At 40.6% G+C, this 19,136-nt stretch overlaps 7 protein-coding genes across 12 annotated transcripts; 4 read left to right on the plus strand and 3 right to left on the minus strand.

Annotated features, from left to right (window-relative positions):
- Window positions 1–4,617: 4,617 nt before the first annotated feature.
- LOC117136813 lies at window positions 4,618–5,349 on the minus strand. 3 transcript variants are annotated; one of them, XM_033297880.1, is made up of 4 exons: window positions 5,242–5,349; window positions 5,094–5,161; window positions 4,883–5,033; window positions 4,618–4,817 (listed from the first exon to the last, which is right to left on the minus strand). In XM_033297880.1, exons 1-4 carry the CDS (start codon window positions 5,339–5,341, stop codon window positions 4,747–4,749), a joined length of 390 nt encoding a protein of 129 aa, XP_033153771.1. In that variant the 5' UTR covers window positions 5,342–5,349; the 3' UTR covers window positions 4,618–4,746. The 3 variants fall into 3 exon arrangements, with proteins under 3 accessions (XP_033153771.1, XP_033153772.1, XP_033153770.1); XM_033297881.1 differs by having other exon boundaries at window positions 4,931–5,033; window positions 5,094–5,188; XM_033297879.1 differs by having other exon boundaries at window positions 5,094–5,188.
- Window positions 5,293–6,335, minus strand: LOC117136814. Of its 3 annotated transcripts, XM_033297883.1 has the most exons (5): window positions 6,098–6,335; window positions 5,952–6,046; window positions 5,743–5,899; window positions 5,592–5,682; window positions 5,293–5,382 (listed from the first exon to the last, which is right to left on the minus strand). In XM_033297883.1, the coding sequence occupies exons 1-4, from the start codon at window positions 6,195–6,197 to the stop codon at window positions 5,621–5,623; spliced, it is 414 nt and encodes a 137-aa protein (XP_033153774.1). In that variant the 5' UTR covers window positions 6,198–6,335; the 3' UTR covers window positions 5,293–5,382; window positions 5,592–5,620. The 3 variants fall into 3 exon arrangements, with proteins under 3 accessions (XP_033153774.1, XP_033153773.1, XP_033153775.1); XM_033297882.1 differs by having other exon boundaries at window positions 5,378–5,682; XM_033297884.1 differs by lacking the exon at window positions 5,293–5,382 and having other exon boundaries at window positions 5,638–5,682; window positions 5,747–5,899.
- A 241-nt stretch (window positions 6,336–6,576) lies between these two features.
- Window positions 6,577–7,307, minus strand: LOC117136692. 2 transcript variants are annotated; one of them, XM_033297706.1, is made up of 4 exons: window positions 7,074–7,307; window positions 6,932–7,026; window positions 6,724–6,880; window positions 6,577–6,666 (listed from the first exon to the last, which is right to left on the minus strand). In XM_033297706.1, the coding sequence occupies exons 1-4, from the start codon at window positions 7,171–7,173 to the stop codon at window positions 6,596–6,598; spliced, it is 423 nt and encodes a 140-aa protein (XP_033153597.1). In that variant the 5' UTR covers window positions 7,174–7,307; the 3' UTR covers window positions 6,577–6,595. The 2 variants fall into 2 exon arrangements, with proteins under 2 accessions (XP_033153597.1, XP_033153598.1); XM_033297707.1 differs by having other exon boundaries at window positions 6,598–6,666; window positions 6,724–6,789.
- A 361-nt stretch (window positions 7,308–7,668) lies between these two features.
- LOC117136691 lies at window positions 7,669–8,393 on the plus strand. Its single transcript, XM_033297705.1, has one exon. It carries the CDS (start codon window positions 7,827–7,829, stop codon window positions 8,271–8,273), a length of 447 nt encoding a protein of 148 aa, XP_033153596.1. The 5' UTR covers window positions 7,669–7,826; the 3' UTR covers window positions 8,274–8,393.
- A 3,423-nt stretch (window positions 8,394–11,816) lies between these two features.
- On the plus strand, window positions 11,817–12,376 carry LOC117137366 (dynein light chain roadblock-type 1). Its single transcript, XM_033298768.1, has 2 exons — window positions 11,817–11,912; window positions 11,963–12,376. The coding sequence occupies exons 1-2, from the start codon at window positions 11,892–11,894 to the stop codon at window positions 12,284–12,286; spliced, it is 345 nt and encodes a 114-aa protein (XP_033154659.1). The 5' UTR covers window positions 11,817–11,891; the 3' UTR covers window positions 12,287–12,376.
- Window positions 12,377–14,292: 1,916 nt separating this feature from the next.
- Window positions 14,293–14,820, plus strand: LOC117137344. The gene is made up of 3 exons (XM_033298738.1): window positions 14,293–14,374; window positions 14,432–14,523; window positions 14,578–14,820. Exons 1-3 carry the CDS (start codon window positions 14,293–14,295, stop codon window positions 14,818–14,820), a joined length of 417 nt encoding a protein of 138 aa, XP_033154629.1.
- A 1,815-nt stretch (window positions 14,821–16,635) lies between these two features.
- LOC117137342 lies at window positions 16,636–17,361 on the plus strand. Its single transcript, XM_033298737.1, has 4 exons — window positions 16,636–16,772; window positions 16,832–16,923; window positions 16,979–17,132; window positions 17,186–17,361. The coding sequence occupies exons 1-4, from the start codon at window positions 16,667–16,669 to the stop codon at window positions 17,293–17,295; spliced, it is 462 nt and encodes a 153-aa protein (XP_033154628.1). The 5' UTR covers window positions 16,636–16,666; the 3' UTR covers window positions 17,296–17,361.
- Window positions 17,362–19,136: the final 1,775 nt, after the last annotated feature.

Below are 19,136 nucleotides of genomic sequence, written 5' to 3' on the forward strand. Positions count from 1 at the left end.
TGAACTTGACTGCAGCCGGCACTCGAGTGCACTGCCAACTTACGGGAGCCATGGGCCAAGGCGGTTTCGGCCCGGCCAAAACTGCAGTCCCGGCCGCGGTCTCATCCTCATCAGCATCATCATCGCTGCATACAATCGCCGATAATCTCACGCTTGGCATCGGCAATATCGGCGCAGACAGCGCATCCGCACTGGGAGAAATTTGTATAGAGTTCTTTGGTTGCTGACAAATAAATATGGATCTAAACTTGTATTACCTTTCAGAACTTACCTAGCTTACAGAAATCTTTTCAGCATATGTGTTTTAAATATTTAATATTATAGCTTACACTGACACTTACTTCTGACCTGCTGCTTAATTTCTCTCTCTGTAAAGTCAGATGCGACCTGAGCTGGGAGTTCGGCTTAGTTCGCTTTAGTTTAGTTTGGCCCCTGGTCGGGCAGTTGTTGTGACTTGGCATTCAATTGAATTTCGTTAAATTACATGAATGTATAACCATTTTAATTTTCTTTTCGGCTGCTGCTCGGAATGGTCGGGCATCTGGATTTTAGGACCAGGCTGGCCAGGGATAGCGACTCCTTCGCTGCGACTGCTTCGGTTTGGGATGGGATCTCGCCGCGCTTGTAGTCGATGCCTTTTGAATGATGACCCTACAAATCACGTTTCGCAATGGCTCTGGTTCCTGCTCCGATCATCAAGATGCTGGGCCGCCGATAGTCCCACCAGGAGGCATTCCCATAATGACGATGATGATGGGGAAGTGCCAGCAGCGACGGCTCCCAGGAAAATGGGTTTTTCGAAGGTGTTGCCACCGGTCTTCTTCTTGCTCAGCCGGGGGCTTTTCCGCAACCATTCGTAGGTACAGTGCGAACTCAGTTCGGTAGTCGGTAATGCACTATTAGTTAATGGTTTTTCAGTTGATTGACGTAGCCAATATTCCTAGTGTCATATGGGTGTTCTTTTTTTAATTTTTTGGACAGTGTTTGTGTAACAAATCCCATTTCGTGACTGTCAAAGGCCCAACCACTTTTGTTTACTTAGGTTCCCAGACCTTCCCCGAGCTATTAGCCCTGTGACTGACTGAAAGGCATAACGATTCTGCGACTCCCACCCAGAATTTTCGCACTGCACAAATCATGTTCATTACCCAACCACCGCTGCTGTGTCAGTTAATTTCAATTTTGAACATGATACGCCCCAAAAAGGATAACTCGTGTGACAAAAAACAATTAAGTCCCGGGGTGACACGAAACGTGAATGTCCCGCTGCATAGAAATCAGGGAGTGGGCTGTGGCTCGGATTCAGATTTGGAGTCGGAGTAGCAGGCGACAATCCAATGCCCAAGTAACGCTCGTTCACAGTTCCCATACCAAATAATACCTGCATGCACGGTGAAAGCGTGAAAACGAAATGAAAAATCACGCTCGAGATGATGGGCCAAGCGGGGGTAGGTGGCTGAAGGACGCGGGGTGGGGCGGGACGGGCACCGAGGCATGCACAATTGGGCGTTGTAATTGAATTAGTCACACCCACAGATTGCACACATGAATGACTTGCCGAAGACAAAAAGACACAGGAGTCCTGGGGGAGGGACTCGGATCGCAGGCACGAAAAAACTGCGATTTATTTATTAAACTAGGTTACCAGGCAACGGATCACGAAGGCGGGGCAGGGATGAATGGATTTTCCCAAGGCTGGACTGGTAAACGATGCAATGCAATGCATATAAGTAGCGACTTAGCCAGATTACACAAAAGAACAGAAATGAAAATTTAATATGGATGCTAACCGCTAAATGAAAGTTTAAAATTCAAAAGCAGAAAATCCAATGTTTTTGCAACGTTTTAAGGTAACTTAACTCAAGTCCTTGGGTAAATTCTTTATAGTCATAAATATGGGCACATACCGCTAAGTCCTCTGGTTTGGCCGCCCGGGAACTTTCACCTAGTGCATAAGTGTCTGTGTGGGTGGGTTGTGACAGTGTGTGTGTATAACTGGGTAGTGCGTCTCAAGGACCTCTGTGGCTCTGCTCAAGTATTTGCCGACATGTGCAAACACTGCGAGGCCAATCTGCATTATAATCGGGAGTGGTGACGACTTGACCTTGTCACACACACACACACTGTAACGGTAGTACAAGCAGACAGATAGACACTCACACACGAACAGCCCGTTGCAGCCCGTTTTTCTACTACACTTTCACGAGCACTTTTTTCAGCGCCGCCCGAAAGTATGCTTTGAGATTTTGCAGCTTGTAATTAAACATGTAACCCGGCACTACATTAAGGTTATTTATCGCCGAGTGTCGAGTGCCCTCCAGCTGCTGCTCTCCAACTTTGCTGCCTTTCTACATTTTGCTATTTAAAATGATAAAATGCATGTTGACCTCAACGGAGCAGCCGAGAGTGGGGAGCACTCAGCATCCTGACACGGGCCCCGTAATAAAATCCAAAAATGTGTTGCCACAAAAATGTTATTTCCTAAATAAACCCACCCACCAGGTGCTCCTCCTCCACTTCCACTTGGCATCTCAGTTCGCCGGATAACGACAGTCTGCTCCACTCCGCTCTGCTATGTTCTCATCCCGGGCTGAAGTTACTCATGCGGTTTTTACTGGTAATTAAATTAAATTTATTTAAGTTGAGTTAGCTTACGCTCGCTGGATGTCCTGGATGTCCTGGGCGGGTTACCTTCTGCCTCCTGGCTTGGGTTACGGTGGTTTTCTACCAACAATGTTGCGGTGGGGCAACCACAGCACTCATCCGCTCAGGTGTCCATCCACTTGAGGCCGCTTCCTGTTCTTCTCCACTGCATTTAAAGTGACAATTTTATTTTTGTGCTTAAAGTGTGTAATCGGAGCTGATAAAAGCTTTTGCTATTTGGACGTTTCGAATGCCTGAGGTCACTGGGAGCTAGTAGGGAAGGAATTCTATACCGAAGCGCAGGAACTCAAGAGATTGTAGCTAAAAAAATCTCATTTCAAGGCTGAATTGTGAAGATTTGTTGGGGAACAAAAACAAAAAAAATACTAATTAAAGTTAGGAGTCCAGAAATATTCAATAATTTTCATAAAGGCTCTGGCCACATTATCATATGTACTATATATTTTTGCTGCAAACTTTGCCTTCCATTCAAGAGCAACTTGTAAATGAAACTGGTAAGGTCAAGAGTCAAGAGTGGGAAAGGCGGAGCACCGACGATGGAAAATCAAAAGGGATAGAAAACCAATAGAAAATCTGGCTCTTGCGGTTGTTATATTCACATTATTTATTTTTTTCACAATTCATGCTGTTTGCCATTTCTGGGCTCAGTTGTTCGGCTGCCAACTTTATTTATAGGTCATTCATTGTGGAACTATATGGAATGGAGGGGGAATTCACAACAACAATGGCTTGTGGCCAAGTATGCAAGTATTGTGCACAATATATTATTTTATTTTTCACAATTTTCCAATTGCAGCGAACGCAGTGCCTATTTTGTATTTGTTTCATTGCTGGAAATACTTTTTAGGTATTTACAAATGTTTTCTTTTATCCACTATAGACACGAATTACACCTCAAAAAAGCAGGAAATGCCCAAAGGAAAGCTTTAAGCTGGAGTGCATTGATTACGATATACACTTTAATTAGGTTTGGAAGATATATTTGAAGTAAAGATTAAACTATTAAAACGTCTAAAAATGGTTGTTTACATTTAAAATATTTTTTTACGTAAATTGTTTCTATAATACTATATTGTTTTAATACTATAACATCTTTCTAAAAGTAACGGCTTCTGTTTTTCAATTTTTATTTAAATTTAAAACCTAAGAGACTTAGTATTTTTCGACCATTACAGATAATGATAAGGCTTATCGTATTGGGAATACCCCACCTCGAGTGAGTATCGTTGGCCCAACATCAGGCCAAAGAGTGTTGGCACTGCCAAAAGCATTTCAATTTCAATTTTTTGGTCGAACCTTGCCACCGTGTGGCTGCTGCGCTTTTCTTGCCGTTGCTGCAACGATGTTGCTGCTGCAGTGTTGCTGCTGTGCTGTTGCTGCTGCGGTGCTGCCGGCAGTCAGCGGCTGAAATCGTGCCGTTAATCGCTTTAAATATGCGACAGGTTGTTGCACAGCTCGGTGGCGTCTCCGCGGTGCTCGTGTTTTCTGCTGGGCTTGCAGGCTGTGAGCGAAGGATTTCATAATCCACGGCATTTGTCTCACTGATTATGCAATCCGAGTAGCCAACAGTTGGGCTGGTACCCTGGTATATGCAGCACACAATTCAGGAAGTCATTTGCCAAACGTATTAAAGCCTTTGTGCAAACAAATGTTTATTTAAATTAGACGCCCGACAAATAAACACAATAGACCCAAAAATCGGCCAGAAAATGCCGAGATACGAAAGCACAGAAATAAACGGTAGCGTTTTGTATTTGATTTTCACTTTCTATTTGCGGTCGGTTTACCATTTGCATTTGATTTGTTGTCACCCATTGTTATTGCCTCTGTTATTTTATGCAAATTCGCATCCCCTGGTCACTGGCTGCTATTTGTTTAATAAAAAACTGAAGTCATGCAACAAAGTCGGAATATCGCACAGTCTGTATGTTGATTTTTAGTTAAAGGGACAGACACACGTGGTGGCTTTACGTTTATTGATCGTTGCTTGAGAAGTGGCTATTCTTTTTTAAATGTTAATTAATAATTTTGAGCACTGCCAATATATTTCATATTTCCACCGTCTACGCCCATGTGATAATATCAAATCTTTTGCTGTTCCTTCAGATCACGCATGTATGCATAAGGATAGGCCGCCCAAACGAAGACCAGCACTGGAAAATAGAAATTGCTCGTATTATTCAAATACTACTGAAAATTATAGTTCCAACTGACTAACTTAAAAATAGTACATTCAAAATGGCGACCACAATATCTAGATACATACGAAGCCTATTCAGGTATATCATCAATCCGATCTTTATAATTATCAAAGCAGCTCCGCAGATCAGTGACACTATTACCCAGATAAGCAGAAGAATAAGTATTTCCTTGAGAAAACATTTTTTTTTTAAATTAACCATTGATTGTCTTTACTAGCAAATACTTACCCTGAGTGCCCCAATAATCAGAAAAATTGCAGCAATAAAAATGGGAATCCATGCGATCAATGCTGCCACTAACCAATTATTCATTCCATGCAAGGCTAAATATAATGCAGATATTATTTTGTTAGTTTTATGGTAGTATAATTCTTACCTAAATGAAAGCACTCATAAGATGTCTCTATAACTCCTACAAAAATCGCAACCAGGGCAATTATCACGCAACAAGGCTTTTGGTTCGCATTCAAGCACATTGTAATTTTATTTTTCCAATTTTAAAGTATAACACATATATCTACAAGAAACCACATTTGATTTAAACAATTAAAATATACAAAAAATTGTTTCAATCTGATAATTTTGTTTGAAATTTAAGTCCTAGTCACTGTGTATTACAGTTTATGCGTCTACTGATATAAGCCATTAGCATATATATATATCATACAATAAATATCCCTAAAGCAGTAAAAATATGTGTTCAAAATAAATAAGTAAAACAAAAACCTTGTTTAGATTCATTTAATTTATGCGTATTAATCTCCTTCCAGCTCACGCGCATATGTATATGGGAAGTATATAAAACAGCTGATCAATACTGAAATATTAAAGTTTTTATTATTAAAATGAAAATTATAATAAAACTAAGTAAACATACATACGAAAACTATAATGACCATACCACCGAGAATATGAAAGGCTGTATCAGGGTCCGTATTAAAAAAGCTATTAAATATTTCTATTTGAATAACTAGCAGAGAGACACCACTAATTATTGCGACTACTATCCAAATCACCAAAAGATAGGGAATTTCCTATAACAGGACATGGGTAATAATGGATATTTATTCCTTCGCGCTTACTTGCTTTTATTGCTCCTATAATAAGAGGTATCGCTGCCAAAATAATGGAAACCCAGGCTACCAGAGACGCCTCCTCCCAATGGCTTATACCAGTCGTGCCTAAAAGCATAAATATAATAGTATATTTTTAATAAACCATACGTAATTTACATAGCCGGTAAAACGTGAATCCTAAACATAATGTTGCTATCAGTATCGCCAATACTCCGATAAAGACGCATAATATCTGGCGGTTGGCATTGCAGCACATCTCATTGGGTTCCGTAGATAATAAATCCAAAATTTAAAAATCCGAAAATTACAGGAAGTGATGGAATATTATTATTTTTCACCATTATGAATTTTGCAAGGGAAATAGAAATATAAATTTTATGTAAAAACCATTAATGCAGAATATCTACAGAATTATTTGACATTTAACTCCAAATTACTTTGGTTTATACAAGTTAACTAACATGTAAATTAGCCAAAAAAAGAGTTATTAAATATTCAGAAAGTTATGTCCTTTATTACTGAAAATAAGCCTTAAGAATCTTACTAAAATTAAAATAGTAGTAATTAAAAGTGGCTCTAAGTGTTTACATAAAATGAAAAAAGTAGATTTCAACTGCGATTTAATAAAAGAAACATTGATTTTGAAAATTTAATTTATTCGTATTCCTCTTCTTCAATTTCACGCTTGTATGCATAAGGGTAGTATGCGGAACAAAATACCAACACTGAAAAAAAAAATTGGCTAAACATAATGCAGAAGAGAAAATTGTAAGTTAACTTACGTATAAGAAGTATTATAAAGCCACCTGCAAGAATATAGTATGCGTCGTTTGGATGAATGTTTTTGGCTGGAGTGAATAACACAATTTTTATAAAAATTTGAGCAATTCCGACAAGCAGTACGAATATTATCCAAATCAGCAGAAGAGTAGTTATTTTCTACAATTAGAAAAATGTACATTTGTTTCCGTTTCTTTAACAATTACTTACCTTTATTGCGCCTACAATCAGAACAACTGCGGCCATGATTATGAGTACCCACGCTATCACAGATGCCAGTATCCAACGATTCAAACCATATTTGGCTACAAAATTAACTGATATAGAGATGCATTATATGGCAGAATTTTACCTAGCAGATGAGCTCGGTATCCTAAATCAGAGGACCCTACAATAATGGCCAGCACTCCTATAACGACGCAACAGTATTGGTGACTCACATTGCAGCACATCTCAATTTTTGAATCAGTGATAAGATGAGAAGATTTTAATCACAAAAAAAAATGTTTCTATGTTGAACACATTATGTAATTTACGCCTTTTTCCAAAATATAATTAGTGCATAATCAAAATATTCATAATTTTGCGTTTTTTTATTAGTTAAAGTGACATTTAAAGCCAAGACGCTTTGTTTCTATGAATAATTTTCATTTAGTTCTTGGCACATGATAAATATTGGTAACACTGATATTTATACCCGTTACTCGTAGAGTAAAAGGGTTAGTCTTGTAAATTTCTATAGATTTAAAAAAAAAATTGCCACGCCCTCTCTAACGCCGTAAAACCGACCAAATCTACCTCGTCCACATTTTTAAAAATTGTTGGATATTTTTTTAAAATTGTATTAGTCGTGTAAATTTCAATCGATTTGCCAAAAAATCCACTACAATTCTCTATTGTTTTTTGGTGATTTCCATAGTAGGCTTTGAAATCTAATGACAAGTCTTAGTGATTGTATTATTGCAAGCTAAAACATATCAAACTCCGGAAGTTAAGCTTTTTTGGAAAACTTTGAATCTTTTGCATATAGACCAATAATTTTTGTATTATTTACTTCTGAAAGTAAGCAGACTTGTCGAAAGATTTTTATTTCTCTCAGAAGGGTATGAGCGACTCACGTAACGAGTTCTCCGGGACTAAGGACCTCTTCACTTCAAGTTCGCCGTTTTACCCGGGACCCACGTCATTTGGCGGTAGTGCAGCTATTACTCGCGTTGACGACAATTTTAAGCGTATCAGAATACTTGCTTCTGAAATCAACAAAAAGATGGAACAGACAACTAATTCGGAGTCCACCGAGTCGAGGATCATGAAACGCCGTCGTCTGTACGCTTTTCTAAATAGGAAAGAAATTACGTACAGGAAATACCGGAATATGCAGAATGAGTCCCGGATGGGCATCATTCATGAGATGGAGGAACCACAAATGCCAGAAACCACAAATAGGAAGAAACCAGTTGTGCGAACATTCTACTTCCCGGAGCCTATACCGCTAATGCAACATCATTCAAAGCGCGATTTCGTATTTTCCGAACCAATTCCTCTGGATTAGGATACTTGTTTGGATGCTATCAAGGAATTTTAAAAATGTATTTCTGAATTATATAAATATTGAAGGTGTTTCTGTAAATCGGTTAAAGCCACGGTATACAAAGAAAATAAAATATTTTAGTACAGCTCCTATTCAAGGTCTCTCCATTATGCATAGGGAAAGTTCACGAAAATATAGATGATAGGATAGATCTTGACTAAAAGAGAAATATAACGAATATATCCATTTTTCTTATTAAATTAAAATCTATTTTTTGTTACTGATGAATTTGTTCTGATTTTGCTTTCAAGTGGCCTTTCGAACAAGTAAAGGGTAGCACAAAGGATAAACACATTTTCACACACTAAATTTCCAATATTAATCAAACATATTGTTAATTTAATCAACAACCTGTGGCTGTTGCTGCACTTCGAGGCACTTCCTGAATTCTCTCTACCCTGGACATTCCTATGATTTTAGTGAGTACAACTGGAGGGTTCCAAAATGCCAGAATTTTAATTAAATTTTTTAAGCAATTTAAGCAAAGTTGCCAATGGTTGACACTGGGCGGGTGGGGGCGTGGCAGGTGCACTTTTTTTGTTGACTGCACACGCCGAGAAGCGGCAACAAATGTGCAGAAAGTTTTCGCACAGCTCCGGGACTTCGTGACTACGGGGCTGCGCGGCAATTGGCATTTGCAGTGGGCGAGGGCAGGAGGCCATTAATTAACTAGAAATGCCATTTTCCACAATTATACGTTCGCCGACTATATAGAAATGTAAAAACTAATTACATTGCAATTTGCCAGCGTAATAGCCCGGGCCAGGCTCGTGTCTCCCCTGCTTTTCTGCAAACTGCATGCAAAGCGAATTATGTGGGGTTGGAGGTGGTGGATAGGGGTAAAATGGGGGCTGGATGGGCGGATGGCCGACTAACAAGTTTCCGCGCTACTTCCTTGGAAATTCAAAATCAATGCAGAAAGCAAAGGACACATCCTGGTGGCTCGGAAGTTTGTCCAGGTCCAAGCCAAGTCCCGCTCCCTGTTCTATAGCAACTTATATTCCTCAGCAAGGACTCAGGTGTCCTTTTGAGCATGTATGAGTGCTGGAAGGGCGTGTCACATTATTATATGCTGCATGCAAGGCATTTGCAGGCCCCATAAACGGGAAACACTGGATGAAAATACCATAGAACTAACACGTAACAAAATGCTTCTCCGTTAGAAAAAAATTTTAAATTAGTTCTTAATAAACCCATATAGACATATCTATATGACATCCAAATTTATTTTGCATCTCTTTTGCTTTCACTCTAAAGGTTCAAATCCAGAGTCCTACTCCGATCGACTTGGGCGATTAATGGCCAATATAATTTCCAAGTGCTGTGCGCCATTGTGCTTAGCGGTTACTTAAGCCGGGTTTAAATTGCCTTTGCTGCACCCGCAATACACACACAAAGCTTTTGTTGATACATTAGTTGTTAATATGTTGCTGTTGTTAGGGCAACGGACAATTTGATTGATGTGGGATTTGCGGCAGTTGCGTTCTCAAACAGACTCGTCCGCCAAGAGGGTCTTCCTAATGGGTCAATCTGCTTATGGCTACGCCTAGCACTTGGCTTAGGTGGTAACGCTATTGACCAAATGTAAATAGTTCGTAATTACTTTAGATTTGTGAGATTTTCACTTCAAAACCTAAAGTTATGCTTAGGTATACGAAAGTAATATTTCTGGGGATTGATAATACCACTTAAACGGACAGCTACTTGCTGATGCTTATGTTTTTTGTGAGACCCCATCACTCGAAGCCGATCGAATGACGTCGTAATAGAGAGGAGTTCGAGACCAGTTAACCTTTCCAAAGCATTCCGTCCTCCAAACGAGGTGCATTTGAGCCATCATAAGCCCGATTGTTCGACTGACGGCAGCCAGAGAAGAAGTTATGACTACAATTTGCGCTAAACCAAAGCAAACCAAACAATTTGTGGTCGCCTCTAATGCACTCACATATAACCCATGCCCAGCTCGGCCCGAACTTCTTCGACATTCAGACCCCGGCTCCTGGCCAATAATTACGCAGAGGAGCAGAGGATGGGACGTAAATTATGTGTGCAAGTTGTGCGTAAAGTTCGGGCAATGCTTAAACTTTAGCGCCGTGCTCAAGGACGGGGAGAGGGATTGGCATGGTATCGGGCTCGGAGGACCACGGACCTGGGACCAGGGACTGGCGGATGCCCGCTGACAAAGTGGCTGCACTTCCACTTCCCTCTCGATGTCATAAAGTTTATCAGAGGAAGCCGCTCTTCGGCAGCCAGCCGTTTTGGGACCCCATGTGCACTGTGCTCCATTGTGCCGGCTCCTTTCTATACTTTATGGCATATTATTGGCATAAACATGGCGACGTGCAGTTGGTGAACGCGGTTCGGGTTCGGGTTCAGGTTCAGACCTCCGTCGACTGGCTTGCAAGGTGCAAGCTGGCAATCGTGTGATTTATTCGATGTGTCAGACAAAGCGTTCAATTAGCGACTTAAATTGCGCGGCAAGAAGGCCTAGACAACAAAAGCGCTGCGAGATTTCCAACTCGAAACGAACCTCTGACCCAGTTCACCGGTTGACAGTCGAATTGTATAAAATATGGCCAAGGGCCCCCTTAAGATGCTCGCATAAATATATTTCATGTGCGAGTGCGTAGGGTCTGCCGAAACATTTAGCACAATTTGCGCCACATTGGTCCCAATAACAATGCCTCATCTTCGATCCCGAGCCGCAGCGGTTCGGTCCATTATTGATGATACCGAATGCCTCTAAATTATCAATTGACCATAAATTTGCTCATTACGTTCGCTTCTCCTGTTCGAGGTATTTTCATTCAAGTTTCCATCCTCAACTCGTCTTGAGTGAAGTCGACTCCTTGGCAGCGTCTAACTTTTTGCGCGTTTGCCGAAACGCTTAGCGTTTAACGTAAAACGACTGGACGTCTCATCATCATTTGCCATTGTTGGCTTGGATTGGTTTGGTTTGGCCTGGCTTGAGATTGGCTTGAGTTTGGCTCTTGGACTCCAGCCGAGTTGGTTGGGCTTTTAAATAACTTTTTTATAAGCGCTCTCGCACGGCGAGTTATTGGCATTTGGTCTCAGATGCGAGATGCGCTTATGGCCGCCCGGCAAATTGTTGTTTACAGCTGTCGGGTGTTGGTATTTCATGGCCCTGCTCCTCGCTGCACCGCTATAATTGCACTTTATGCTCTGGGAGCGCGCCTCGAAAGTGGGCCGTCCATGATGCTTGGCAGCTGAGTTAGGAGCCGATTAGAGTTGGCCATAGACTTACAGCCCGCTTTGGCAAATAACTCCCGCCTAATTTGGCCCTGCTTGGCATCCGACTAAATCATCTAATGCCCGTGATTATGACGTCACAGGATGATACCCAAGGAATTTATTAATCTTTGCTTCTGCCTGGATACTAATAACGGTGCGCAATTACTGCGATTTTACAATCCTTTTGCAAGAAAATACAATCAAGGTACTCCAATAATTGAATGTCATACCCATAAACTCAAATTTAAGCAACCCAAGCAGTTATTGATTTAGAAAATACATAACTAAAAGTACATTTGCTGGAAGTTAAAAAAATCTGTGGGCAAAATGCAGGAAGTAGAGACTGATGTAAGTATGCTAAATGTATACTTCCTAAGTAATAGTTTAATCCTACGCAGCCAAAGCGAACTAAAAGTTACGTGGAAGAAGTATTTCGCAAAGTGCAGGCTAAACCCGGCGTGGAAGACATATTGATCATGAATCACTCGGGTGTGCCGGTGAAAACCTCGATGGATCGTCAGGACGGCTTGCAGTACGCCTGTCTATATGACAATTTGCGGGAGAAGTGCCAGGCGTTCCTCTCCAAAATGGAGCCAGCCCAAAATTTGACTCTATTGAGAGTTCGTACCAAATATCATGAGGTGCTCATTACACCAGATGCCAAGATCACCGTTTTGGTGGTTCAGAATGCCAAGGATACTTTTCTTAACATAAAGGGATAGCATTGATATTATGATGTTTATAATTACCAAACAAGTATTAAATAAAGTTTTCAGTTGGACGATTGCTATTACCAACTGAAAGTCTTTGAAGAGCATAAACTATTGCGGAAAATGTTGTCCTACAAAGTAAGATACATATTTAGTGAGTCCAGTCGGCAATGTAAAACCCAAAAATATTATATTGAATTCATTTAAGTGAATATAAAAGGAGGAATCTTCACTTCAAGCCATGTCTAACCGACAAGTGCTTTTCTGTCTGCCAAACATCCGCATCCGAAACGTTCCACGTTTTCGCCTGAAAGATTAACATATCACGTCGCCAATACATTTCACAAGCTCTACGCGATCTGCAGCACCACCCCCTCCAAAAAACCTCTTGAGTGGCAGCTGCAAATCAGCGCGAAACCTTTTCCCCTTTTCTGCAACAAGGGGGCGCTTGTAATATTTAACACCGTCTGAATTTTAATGCGCTTTCGACTGCCGTTCACAGCTGACAATGGTGTGCGCCTAATGGCCAACTAATATGCGCAGAATCACTTGGCAGCCGAGTCGCGAAGTCGATCCGCAGTTCCAGTTGGGCTGGAATTGAAGCTAGGATTGGAATGGCGAGTGGGGTTGGGGATTGGGGAGTGGGTGCCCAGTGCCCAGATCGTGCAGCTTTTGTGGAACCTGGCCTGTGTTGCAACACCCTCCTTCGTAGGTGCCTCAAAACCGATCACGTCACGAGTTTTACCGGCTGTTGGGTGATGGGAGTAGGTAGAGCGGAGAGCGGAGGAGGTGTCAATAACTTTCAAATGCCTGCCCAGGATATGCATTATATTATTATAATGCCGCAGTCTGCAGTTCGCTCCATTCGTCTCCGGCAAATTTATGCATTTTTGAAGTTTTAATAATGTAGCTCGTTAGCCACGGTTTGTTAAACTTTGTTTTCATTTTCACTTGGCTTCACTTCATGGGAGGAGGGACTCTGAGTTGAGGCAGCTGCACCCGCTCCACTTCCATGCATCCATACAGCCATGTAGCCACACCGTAAACACAATCACACAATATCCCCCATCACGTGTGCCTGTCTTCACTCCTCTCAGACTGCAGTTTTGTTTTCAATATGCGAGTCGTGAATTTGCCCCGGGTCCTTTTCAGGTTTCAGCTGTATCCAGCGCCTTTGCCGTTGTTACTGTCAGCTATTTGTTGCCGTTGGTCATATTGCAGCCAGAGTTGGAGCCCGACCATGGCGCCTTGCCAACAAACCCCACAAGCCCGACAAAACGACAAACAAACCAACCAACCAACTAACCAACCAGTCAGTCCGACACCCGTTTGATAAACGAACAAAAGTGAAAACACATTTTGCATTCGGCAGCTCCTGCTTTGCATAACTCTCAAGGATGTTTGAGGGCTTGCATTCGAATTAGCATCGCACAGTGGAATGCTGGGGTGAGGGGACCTGAATATCATATATATAAAGAGGAAAAATTAGAAACAATTTTCAACACAGTCTGTATGAAATTATTTTTCAATATAATGTCGTTAAGTACATTGACCTTCAATTCAAGAGCCGACAAAGTGATAATTACAAAATCTGCTTTGTTCAAGAAGGATGAGAATATTGATTCACTGCAACATATTACCCTACATGGTGTCTAAATCCCGCCCGATTTACCTATTTGGTAACCTGAGTTGCTACATCACATATTTGATTGAGTAACCCAATAAATGGCATTTCATACGCCACAAAGGGAGAATCATGCAGAGGCAGTTAGCCAAATCACAGCCCCCAGCAGCGGTTTCAGTATGGCAATATATCTGGTCATTAGCCGGAATGGACAAGTCGTGAGTTGGTGTTAAGTGCCAGGCAACAAAAATTTGTTTTCATTAGTTTGCCTGAATTATGGATGGATTTCATTAGGTGAAAATATGCGAAAAATATGTTAAATATGTCTTAGAATGGAATAAATACCATGGAATTTAATGTCAACAAAAAATTTAATTAAATTTAATTTTCAAAAATGTGTAAAAGAAAGTTGCCCATTTTATGGATTCTTGGAGGTATTGCTTGTGTGACCATGATGATTGTACTTTTGCGACACGGTATATTAATATTCATATTTATTATAAGTGGTGTCTTTAATTTTTGGTATTTCACAGTGTTTAAGGTCAGCACATACGATATTATTTTTCTTACTCCAGTTGTTATTGTCATTGGCTTTGCCTCTATAATAAAACTGATGTGGTTTGTCGTAAATACTTAGAATTTTTTGTGACTCATTAGCGCTAAAATATATATTTTTTAGGAGTATATACATTTTGCTCTGCTCTCTATTATTGTCATACCAATATGCTGTGCATTCGTGTTTGTATTGAAGATAAACAATCTACTGAAGGATTGGAGGTCTTTCGAAATATATTTCAAAATCGGACATATTTTGCATTTGACGTTTTTATTAGGTAAGCAATTATGTTGTGGTAATCAAATATCTAATGTTATTAGTATTTTCATGCTTTTGGCTTCTGTTTATTTTGACCTATTTAAATGAAACGAATGGTTCGGGCTAGTGCTAATGGAAATATTAGGAGAACGCTTGGGCCAACAATTATGCCGGAAAACAGTTTATAAAGTTACAATTCCATTCATCGACAACGTGATTAGCTAAAAATTTGATGCCAAACTTCTGATGAATGAAAATCACCGGAAAGTTTACCGCTGGCAAGCCCTTCTAATAAGACACATTGTCTAGCCGAAGGATATGGCCAAAACGAAAGGTAAGTTCACAAAAAAAAAAACGGCAAGGGGACTGGTCCTCTGCCTCCTTCGACGCTTGTTTTCCTTGTTATTGTTGTCGTAAGTTTGGCAACTTGCGCTCCTTCTTGGGCTAACCGAAGCACATTACAACTAATACACTCAGACGATGTACCCAAAAGTTTGGTTGCGTCGCACAAAGAGCATAATTACCAACAACATGGAAAAATCGGGAAAATTCAGTAATTCAGTGAAAAGGGGAGTGCGGAGAGCGGCAACTTTTCCACAAAATTATTTGCGGTCGCAAAGATGGAAAGAGCAGCAGGACGAAAGTTTGACATAAAGGAAAGTTTGCGCAAACCGACTTAAAGAAAATTATAATTACACGCACAGTCAGCCAAATAGTCCAAGTTTTGGGTTCTGGTTCGGGCTCGTACCCGGTTTTGTTTGGTTTCGGTTTTCGTAAAATTCTGTAATTGCCGCTAGTTTTCGAAGTTTTCAATTCGCAATTTGTTCGCCAGGACAACTGGCAGAACAAACAAGAACAGCAAATTATGGTAAAATATGCAAAGAAAAAGAGGCACACGAATCCTCTCGACCCATGAAAATTGGAGAATATAATTATACCACCTGCCCGCCTCTTCCAGGTAAGCCTACTCAAAGAGGCCAGCAAAACTGAGTTGCCCAGATTGAATTACGTGCGGTGCTCATCGACGTTCCTTTTGGCTTTTCCATAGTTTTTGCGCTAGTTTGGATTTCCAGACAAACTTTATAATTGGCCTTGGCAAATCATGGTACTATAGGATGGGGTCAATAAATTGCTCACATTTTAATATCCAAGAATCCTTTTCTGAATTGAATATCGGGCCTGAGCGACCAATTATATAATGTGTAATAAATGCACCCCAAGTACTGATAATATATCAGCTTGGCTTTGCTTATAGAAAATCTTTAAAGAAAACATTTAAAATATATTCATTCAACTAGTTTTAAATGTTTACGTTTGATTGCATTTGTTGCTTCAACATCGCCTGCCCTTTCCTAAAAGTTATCCAAGCCCGTCTGTTTTAATTTTTTATGCTCAACCCTCAACTGCAAGTCTCCCCCTACAAAGTACCCGCCTTCGCCTCTTATTCCCATTTTAATTTCCACATGGACCCGAGGTTATTCCTGGTCCGACCCTTGGTCACTCTGTCCGTCCTTCGGGATAAAGGGAGTTTCATTTATTTAATGCATGCACAATTTCCTAGACACTTTAACGGCGACTTTTGATTTCCATTCCCAAATCGCTGGGCTGAGGGCTTAATGTGGCGGCAGGCTTCGCACAAAGCCATCTGGCCGGCCTTATAGAACGGCAGAGGAAATAAATATAGACGGTCCCGGCTGCAGACGAAAATAAAAACAGTCCAACAAAGGGATTTTCGCGCTTTTCTTTCTGATAACTTAACTCGGGGGGTGGTTTTGCTTTTCGGTTAAGACTGCACTTTTCCGACTGCTAGGTTTCATTAAAGTTCGAGATTAAACCATTTGGCTGACAAAAAGAACTTGATAGGTTGATATATTTTTTTACGAATCATCAAGTTCTTGAGTTTTCTGTTACATTTGACAAAAATTATTAGATTCCAATCTGATAAAAAAGCAAAATGTGCAAATTTTGTCGTGGGGACCTTACCAGTCGTAAAGAATGCGGTATTTGGGCCATCGCCATAATAATAATATGTGCCGTTATTATTTCATATGTGTCTACCCGTAAATATACTTTATAATATAAATACATTTAAAAAGAGTAACTCTTACTTTTTGCACAGGTGAAACCTTTAACATATACCACAAAATCGTAGTTGGGGGAGGCAGCTTTGCAATTTTAGCTGCAATATTCCTTCTGATTGGGGCCATCTTGGTATTTGAGTGTTACGTATCAAAGACATTTTGTTTTGATCCTTTTTAATTTTTAGGAAAACCGTTTTCTTGTGTGGATTTGGGTGGCTATTATTATTCCGGTAGTTGTTACAATTACTACCGTATATGTAATCAAGTTGTGCAGAGAATGGGAGATCATCACAGATCGGGCTAAGATATACACCATTATTTGTTTAATAATTTGTCCATGTGAGCTACTCGACTTTTAACAAGTGTAACTATTTAATGCCGATTTGTTTTAGGTTTCTGTGCGTATCAGGTTTTCATCACAGTAGTATACGCATTGAAATTGAAAAGAACAAGAAGTGAAGTTGAAGACCGTGCGGGTGTATATTTTGTGAGGTGCCTTTGACTTTAATATTTCAATGTATATTAATTGAATTTGTAAAACTGTATGTGTGCTTTTCGAAACCATTTTAAAAGCTATACAAATTTGTCTGTTGATTGATAAAACAAACTGCCTTTTACATTGGATATGAATTTCGCCTGACTCGAAGGGCGGGGCACACGACCCCCTTTGGTTTTCATTGAGGCATGGAGCCTCAGTCTGGAAGCGAAATCAATGACAGAAATATGAAATGAAAATATAATTGGTAATTTATTGTATCTACAGATCGTTGCTGCAAAATGCGAGCAAGCCAAGTAAAATAATAAATGCACATACTCGTGTGTGCCCGCCTGGATATGCATATCCATATACCCAATGCAGTTCTGTTTACAGCCTCAGGAAAGTGGTGCGGGTGGTGCGTCATGGGCCTGCAACTCCTCCAGCTCCACTCCAGCACTCCAGCACTCCGGCGAAATCCACTCGAGTGCGCACCAATAAAAATAATAAAAATTGTGCCATAATAAAAAGCGCAGCGCACAAAGAGCAAAAAACACCCGAGCCGCCCAAATAAATCACACAACTTTGCAGACAAGGGAACCCCCAAGAGTCGGGCTTTGGGCTCGGTGCACTGGGAAAAACGTTTTGATTTGATTATTTTGTATTGATGTATGTAATGCACTTGAAAACATATATTAATTTTTGCAAGTGTGTCTGTGCTGCGGAGGCGCCTGCTTTGAATAGAAGGGAATGCAATGAATTGGACGGGCTTTTGCATTGGTCCTTCACGGTCGAGTTAACATTTAAAACCAATAAAAAAGAATGGAGATGGGTTGAAAATTAACATAATTACAAGTACCCGAATTTTTCCTAATGATAATATTGATGAATCGAAAAAAAGAATCTAAGATCGATCGATATCAATATTTAATCAGCTAGCGCTTGGTTATGTAATATCCTTGATCAGATATTGTAGACATCGTGTGCCATAGTTCGGCATAGCTCAGTTAACAATTTTGCAGACACGATAACGAACTTAACAAAGGCTGAAAAACCAGGCTCTGATTTCTATAAATCAACCGTCACTACGCAAACTGTCAAGACAACGGAAAACTTTCCATTTTCCGGCGCTGGCGGCGGCAGCTTTTGTTTGTAAACGCAGCAAACCTAACGATAAATCAAAGTCCAGATCGCCAGGCAGATCAAAAGCCAGAAAGCGATACGCAGGCCATGAACACCGAACCGAAGGAATCCCAGGAATCCAAGCAATATTGTCAAACCTCAAGCGACCTGTTCGCCCGACTAACGAACTGAGTGCTGTTCGTTCATTAACGCCATTAAACCAGTTTTGACATTTTAATTAAGAATGCGCAACATTGCGTATGCGCATTCTGATCTGCCAGCCAAGGTCAGGATCATAGATCATAGGCGAGCGCTTATCGCCGTCTACAAGCTGATGCAGAACAGCAGCAGAAACAGGAACCCGCTAACAGCGGCATCGCACCACGGCTTATCGGCCATATCGGTCGCCAGCATCTGCATTTGGCCATGTCCTGCGGCGAGCAGTGCGACAAGGCCAAGAAATTTGCATTTACCAGACTGTCGCCCACTTAATTACGCAGCAACGCAACAGTTGCAGTTGCAGTCGCTGTTGCAGTCGCCGGCGTTGCAACAGCATGTTGCACACTAACAAGCCGGTCTTGCAGAAAAGCCTTTTGCCTAGAACCCACCGAAGCCGCGGGGCACCCGACAAAAAATATACTAAGGTAAAACATATAATAATTTATATATATATAATTTATATAATTTATAAACATATAAACATGTACATATAATAAGAAGAGCCCATTATTTTAAAATGAGAAAGC

The sequence above is a fragment of the Drosophila mauritiana genome, chromosome 2R (genome assembly GCF_004382145.1).
Source record: "Drosophila mauritiana strain mau12 chromosome 2R, ASM438214v1, whole genome shotgun sequence".
Taxonomy (NCBI): domain Eukaryota; kingdom Metazoa; phylum Arthropoda; class Insecta; order Diptera; family Drosophilidae; genus Drosophila; species Drosophila mauritiana.

Excerpts from the sequence above, each read along its gene's own strand:
- LOC117136813 (XM_033297879.1), bottom strand. The coding sequence starts at position 5,341 with ATGTGCTTGAATGCGAACCAAAAGCCTTGTTGCGTGATAATTGCCCTG. Across the intron at positions 5,034-5,093 it reads TGATTATTGGGGCACTCAGG|GAAATACTTATTCTTCTGCT; the intron begins GTAAGTATTTGC and ends TGTTTTCTCAAG. Across the intron at positions 4,818-4,882 it reads TTTGAATGTACTATTTTTAA|TGCTGGTCTTCGTTTGGGCG; the intron begins GTTAGTCAGTTG and ends TCTATTTTCCAG.
- LOC117136814 (XM_033297883.1), bottom strand. The coding sequence starts at position 6,197 with ATGTGCTGCAATGCCAACCGCCAGATATTATGCGTCTTTATCGGAGTA. Across the intron at positions 6,047-6,097 it reads ATTCACGTTTTACCGGCTAT|GCACGACTGGTATAAGCCAT; the intron begins GTAAATTACGTA and ends TTATGCTTTTAG. Across the intron at positions 5,683-5,742 it reads GGTCATTATAGTTTTCGTAT|TATTGATCAGCTGTTTTATA; the intron begins GTATGTTTACTT and ends TTAATATTTCAG.
- LOC117136692 (XM_033297706.1), bottom strand. The coding sequence starts at position 7,173 with ATGTGCTGCAATGTGAGTCACCAATACTGTTGCGTCGTTATAGGAGTG. Across the intron at positions 7,027-7,073 it reads ATACCGAGCTCATCTGCTAG|CCAAATATGGTTTGAATCGT; the intron begins GTAAAATTCTGC and ends TTAATTTTGTAG. Across the intron at positions 6,881-6,931 it reads TGATTGTAGGCGCAATAAAG|AAAATAACTACTCTTCTGCT; the intron begins GTAAGTAATTGT and ends TTCTAATTGTAG.
- LOC117136691 (XM_033297705.1), top strand. The coding sequence starts at position 7,827 with ATGAGCGACTCACGTAACGAGTTCTCCGGGACTAAGGACCTCTTCACT.
- LOC117137366 (XM_033298768.1), top strand. The coding sequence starts at position 11,892 with ATGCAGGAAGTAGAGACTGAT. Across the intron at positions 11,913-11,962 it reads TGCAGGAAGTAGAGACTGAT|CCAAAGCGAACTAAAAGTTA; the intron begins GTAAGTATGCTA and ends AATCCTACGCAG.
- LOC117137344 (XM_033298738.1), top strand. The coding sequence starts at position 14,293 with ATGTGTAAAAGAAAGTTGCCCATTTTATGGATTCTTGGAGGTATTGCT. Across the intron at positions 14,375-14,431 it reads GATTGTACTTTTGCGACACG|TGTTTAAGGTCAGCACATAC; the intron begins GTATATTAATAT and ends GGTATTTCACAG. Across the intron at positions 14,524-14,577 it reads TAAAACTGATGTGGTTTGTC|GAGTATATACATTTTGCTCT; the intron begins GTAAATACTTAG and ends TATATTTTTTAG.
- LOC117137342 (XM_033298737.1), top strand. The coding sequence starts at position 16,667 with ATGTGCAAATTTTGTCGTGGGGACCTTACCAGTCGTAAAGAATGCGGT. Across the intron at positions 16,773-16,831 it reads TATTTCATATGTGTCTACCC|GTGAAACCTTTAACATATAC; the intron begins GTAAATATACTT and ends CTTTTTGCACAG. Across the intron at positions 16,924-16,978 it reads TTCTGATTGGGGCCATCTTG|GAAAACCGTTTTCTTGTGTG; the intron begins GTATTTGAGTGT and ends TTTAATTTTTAG.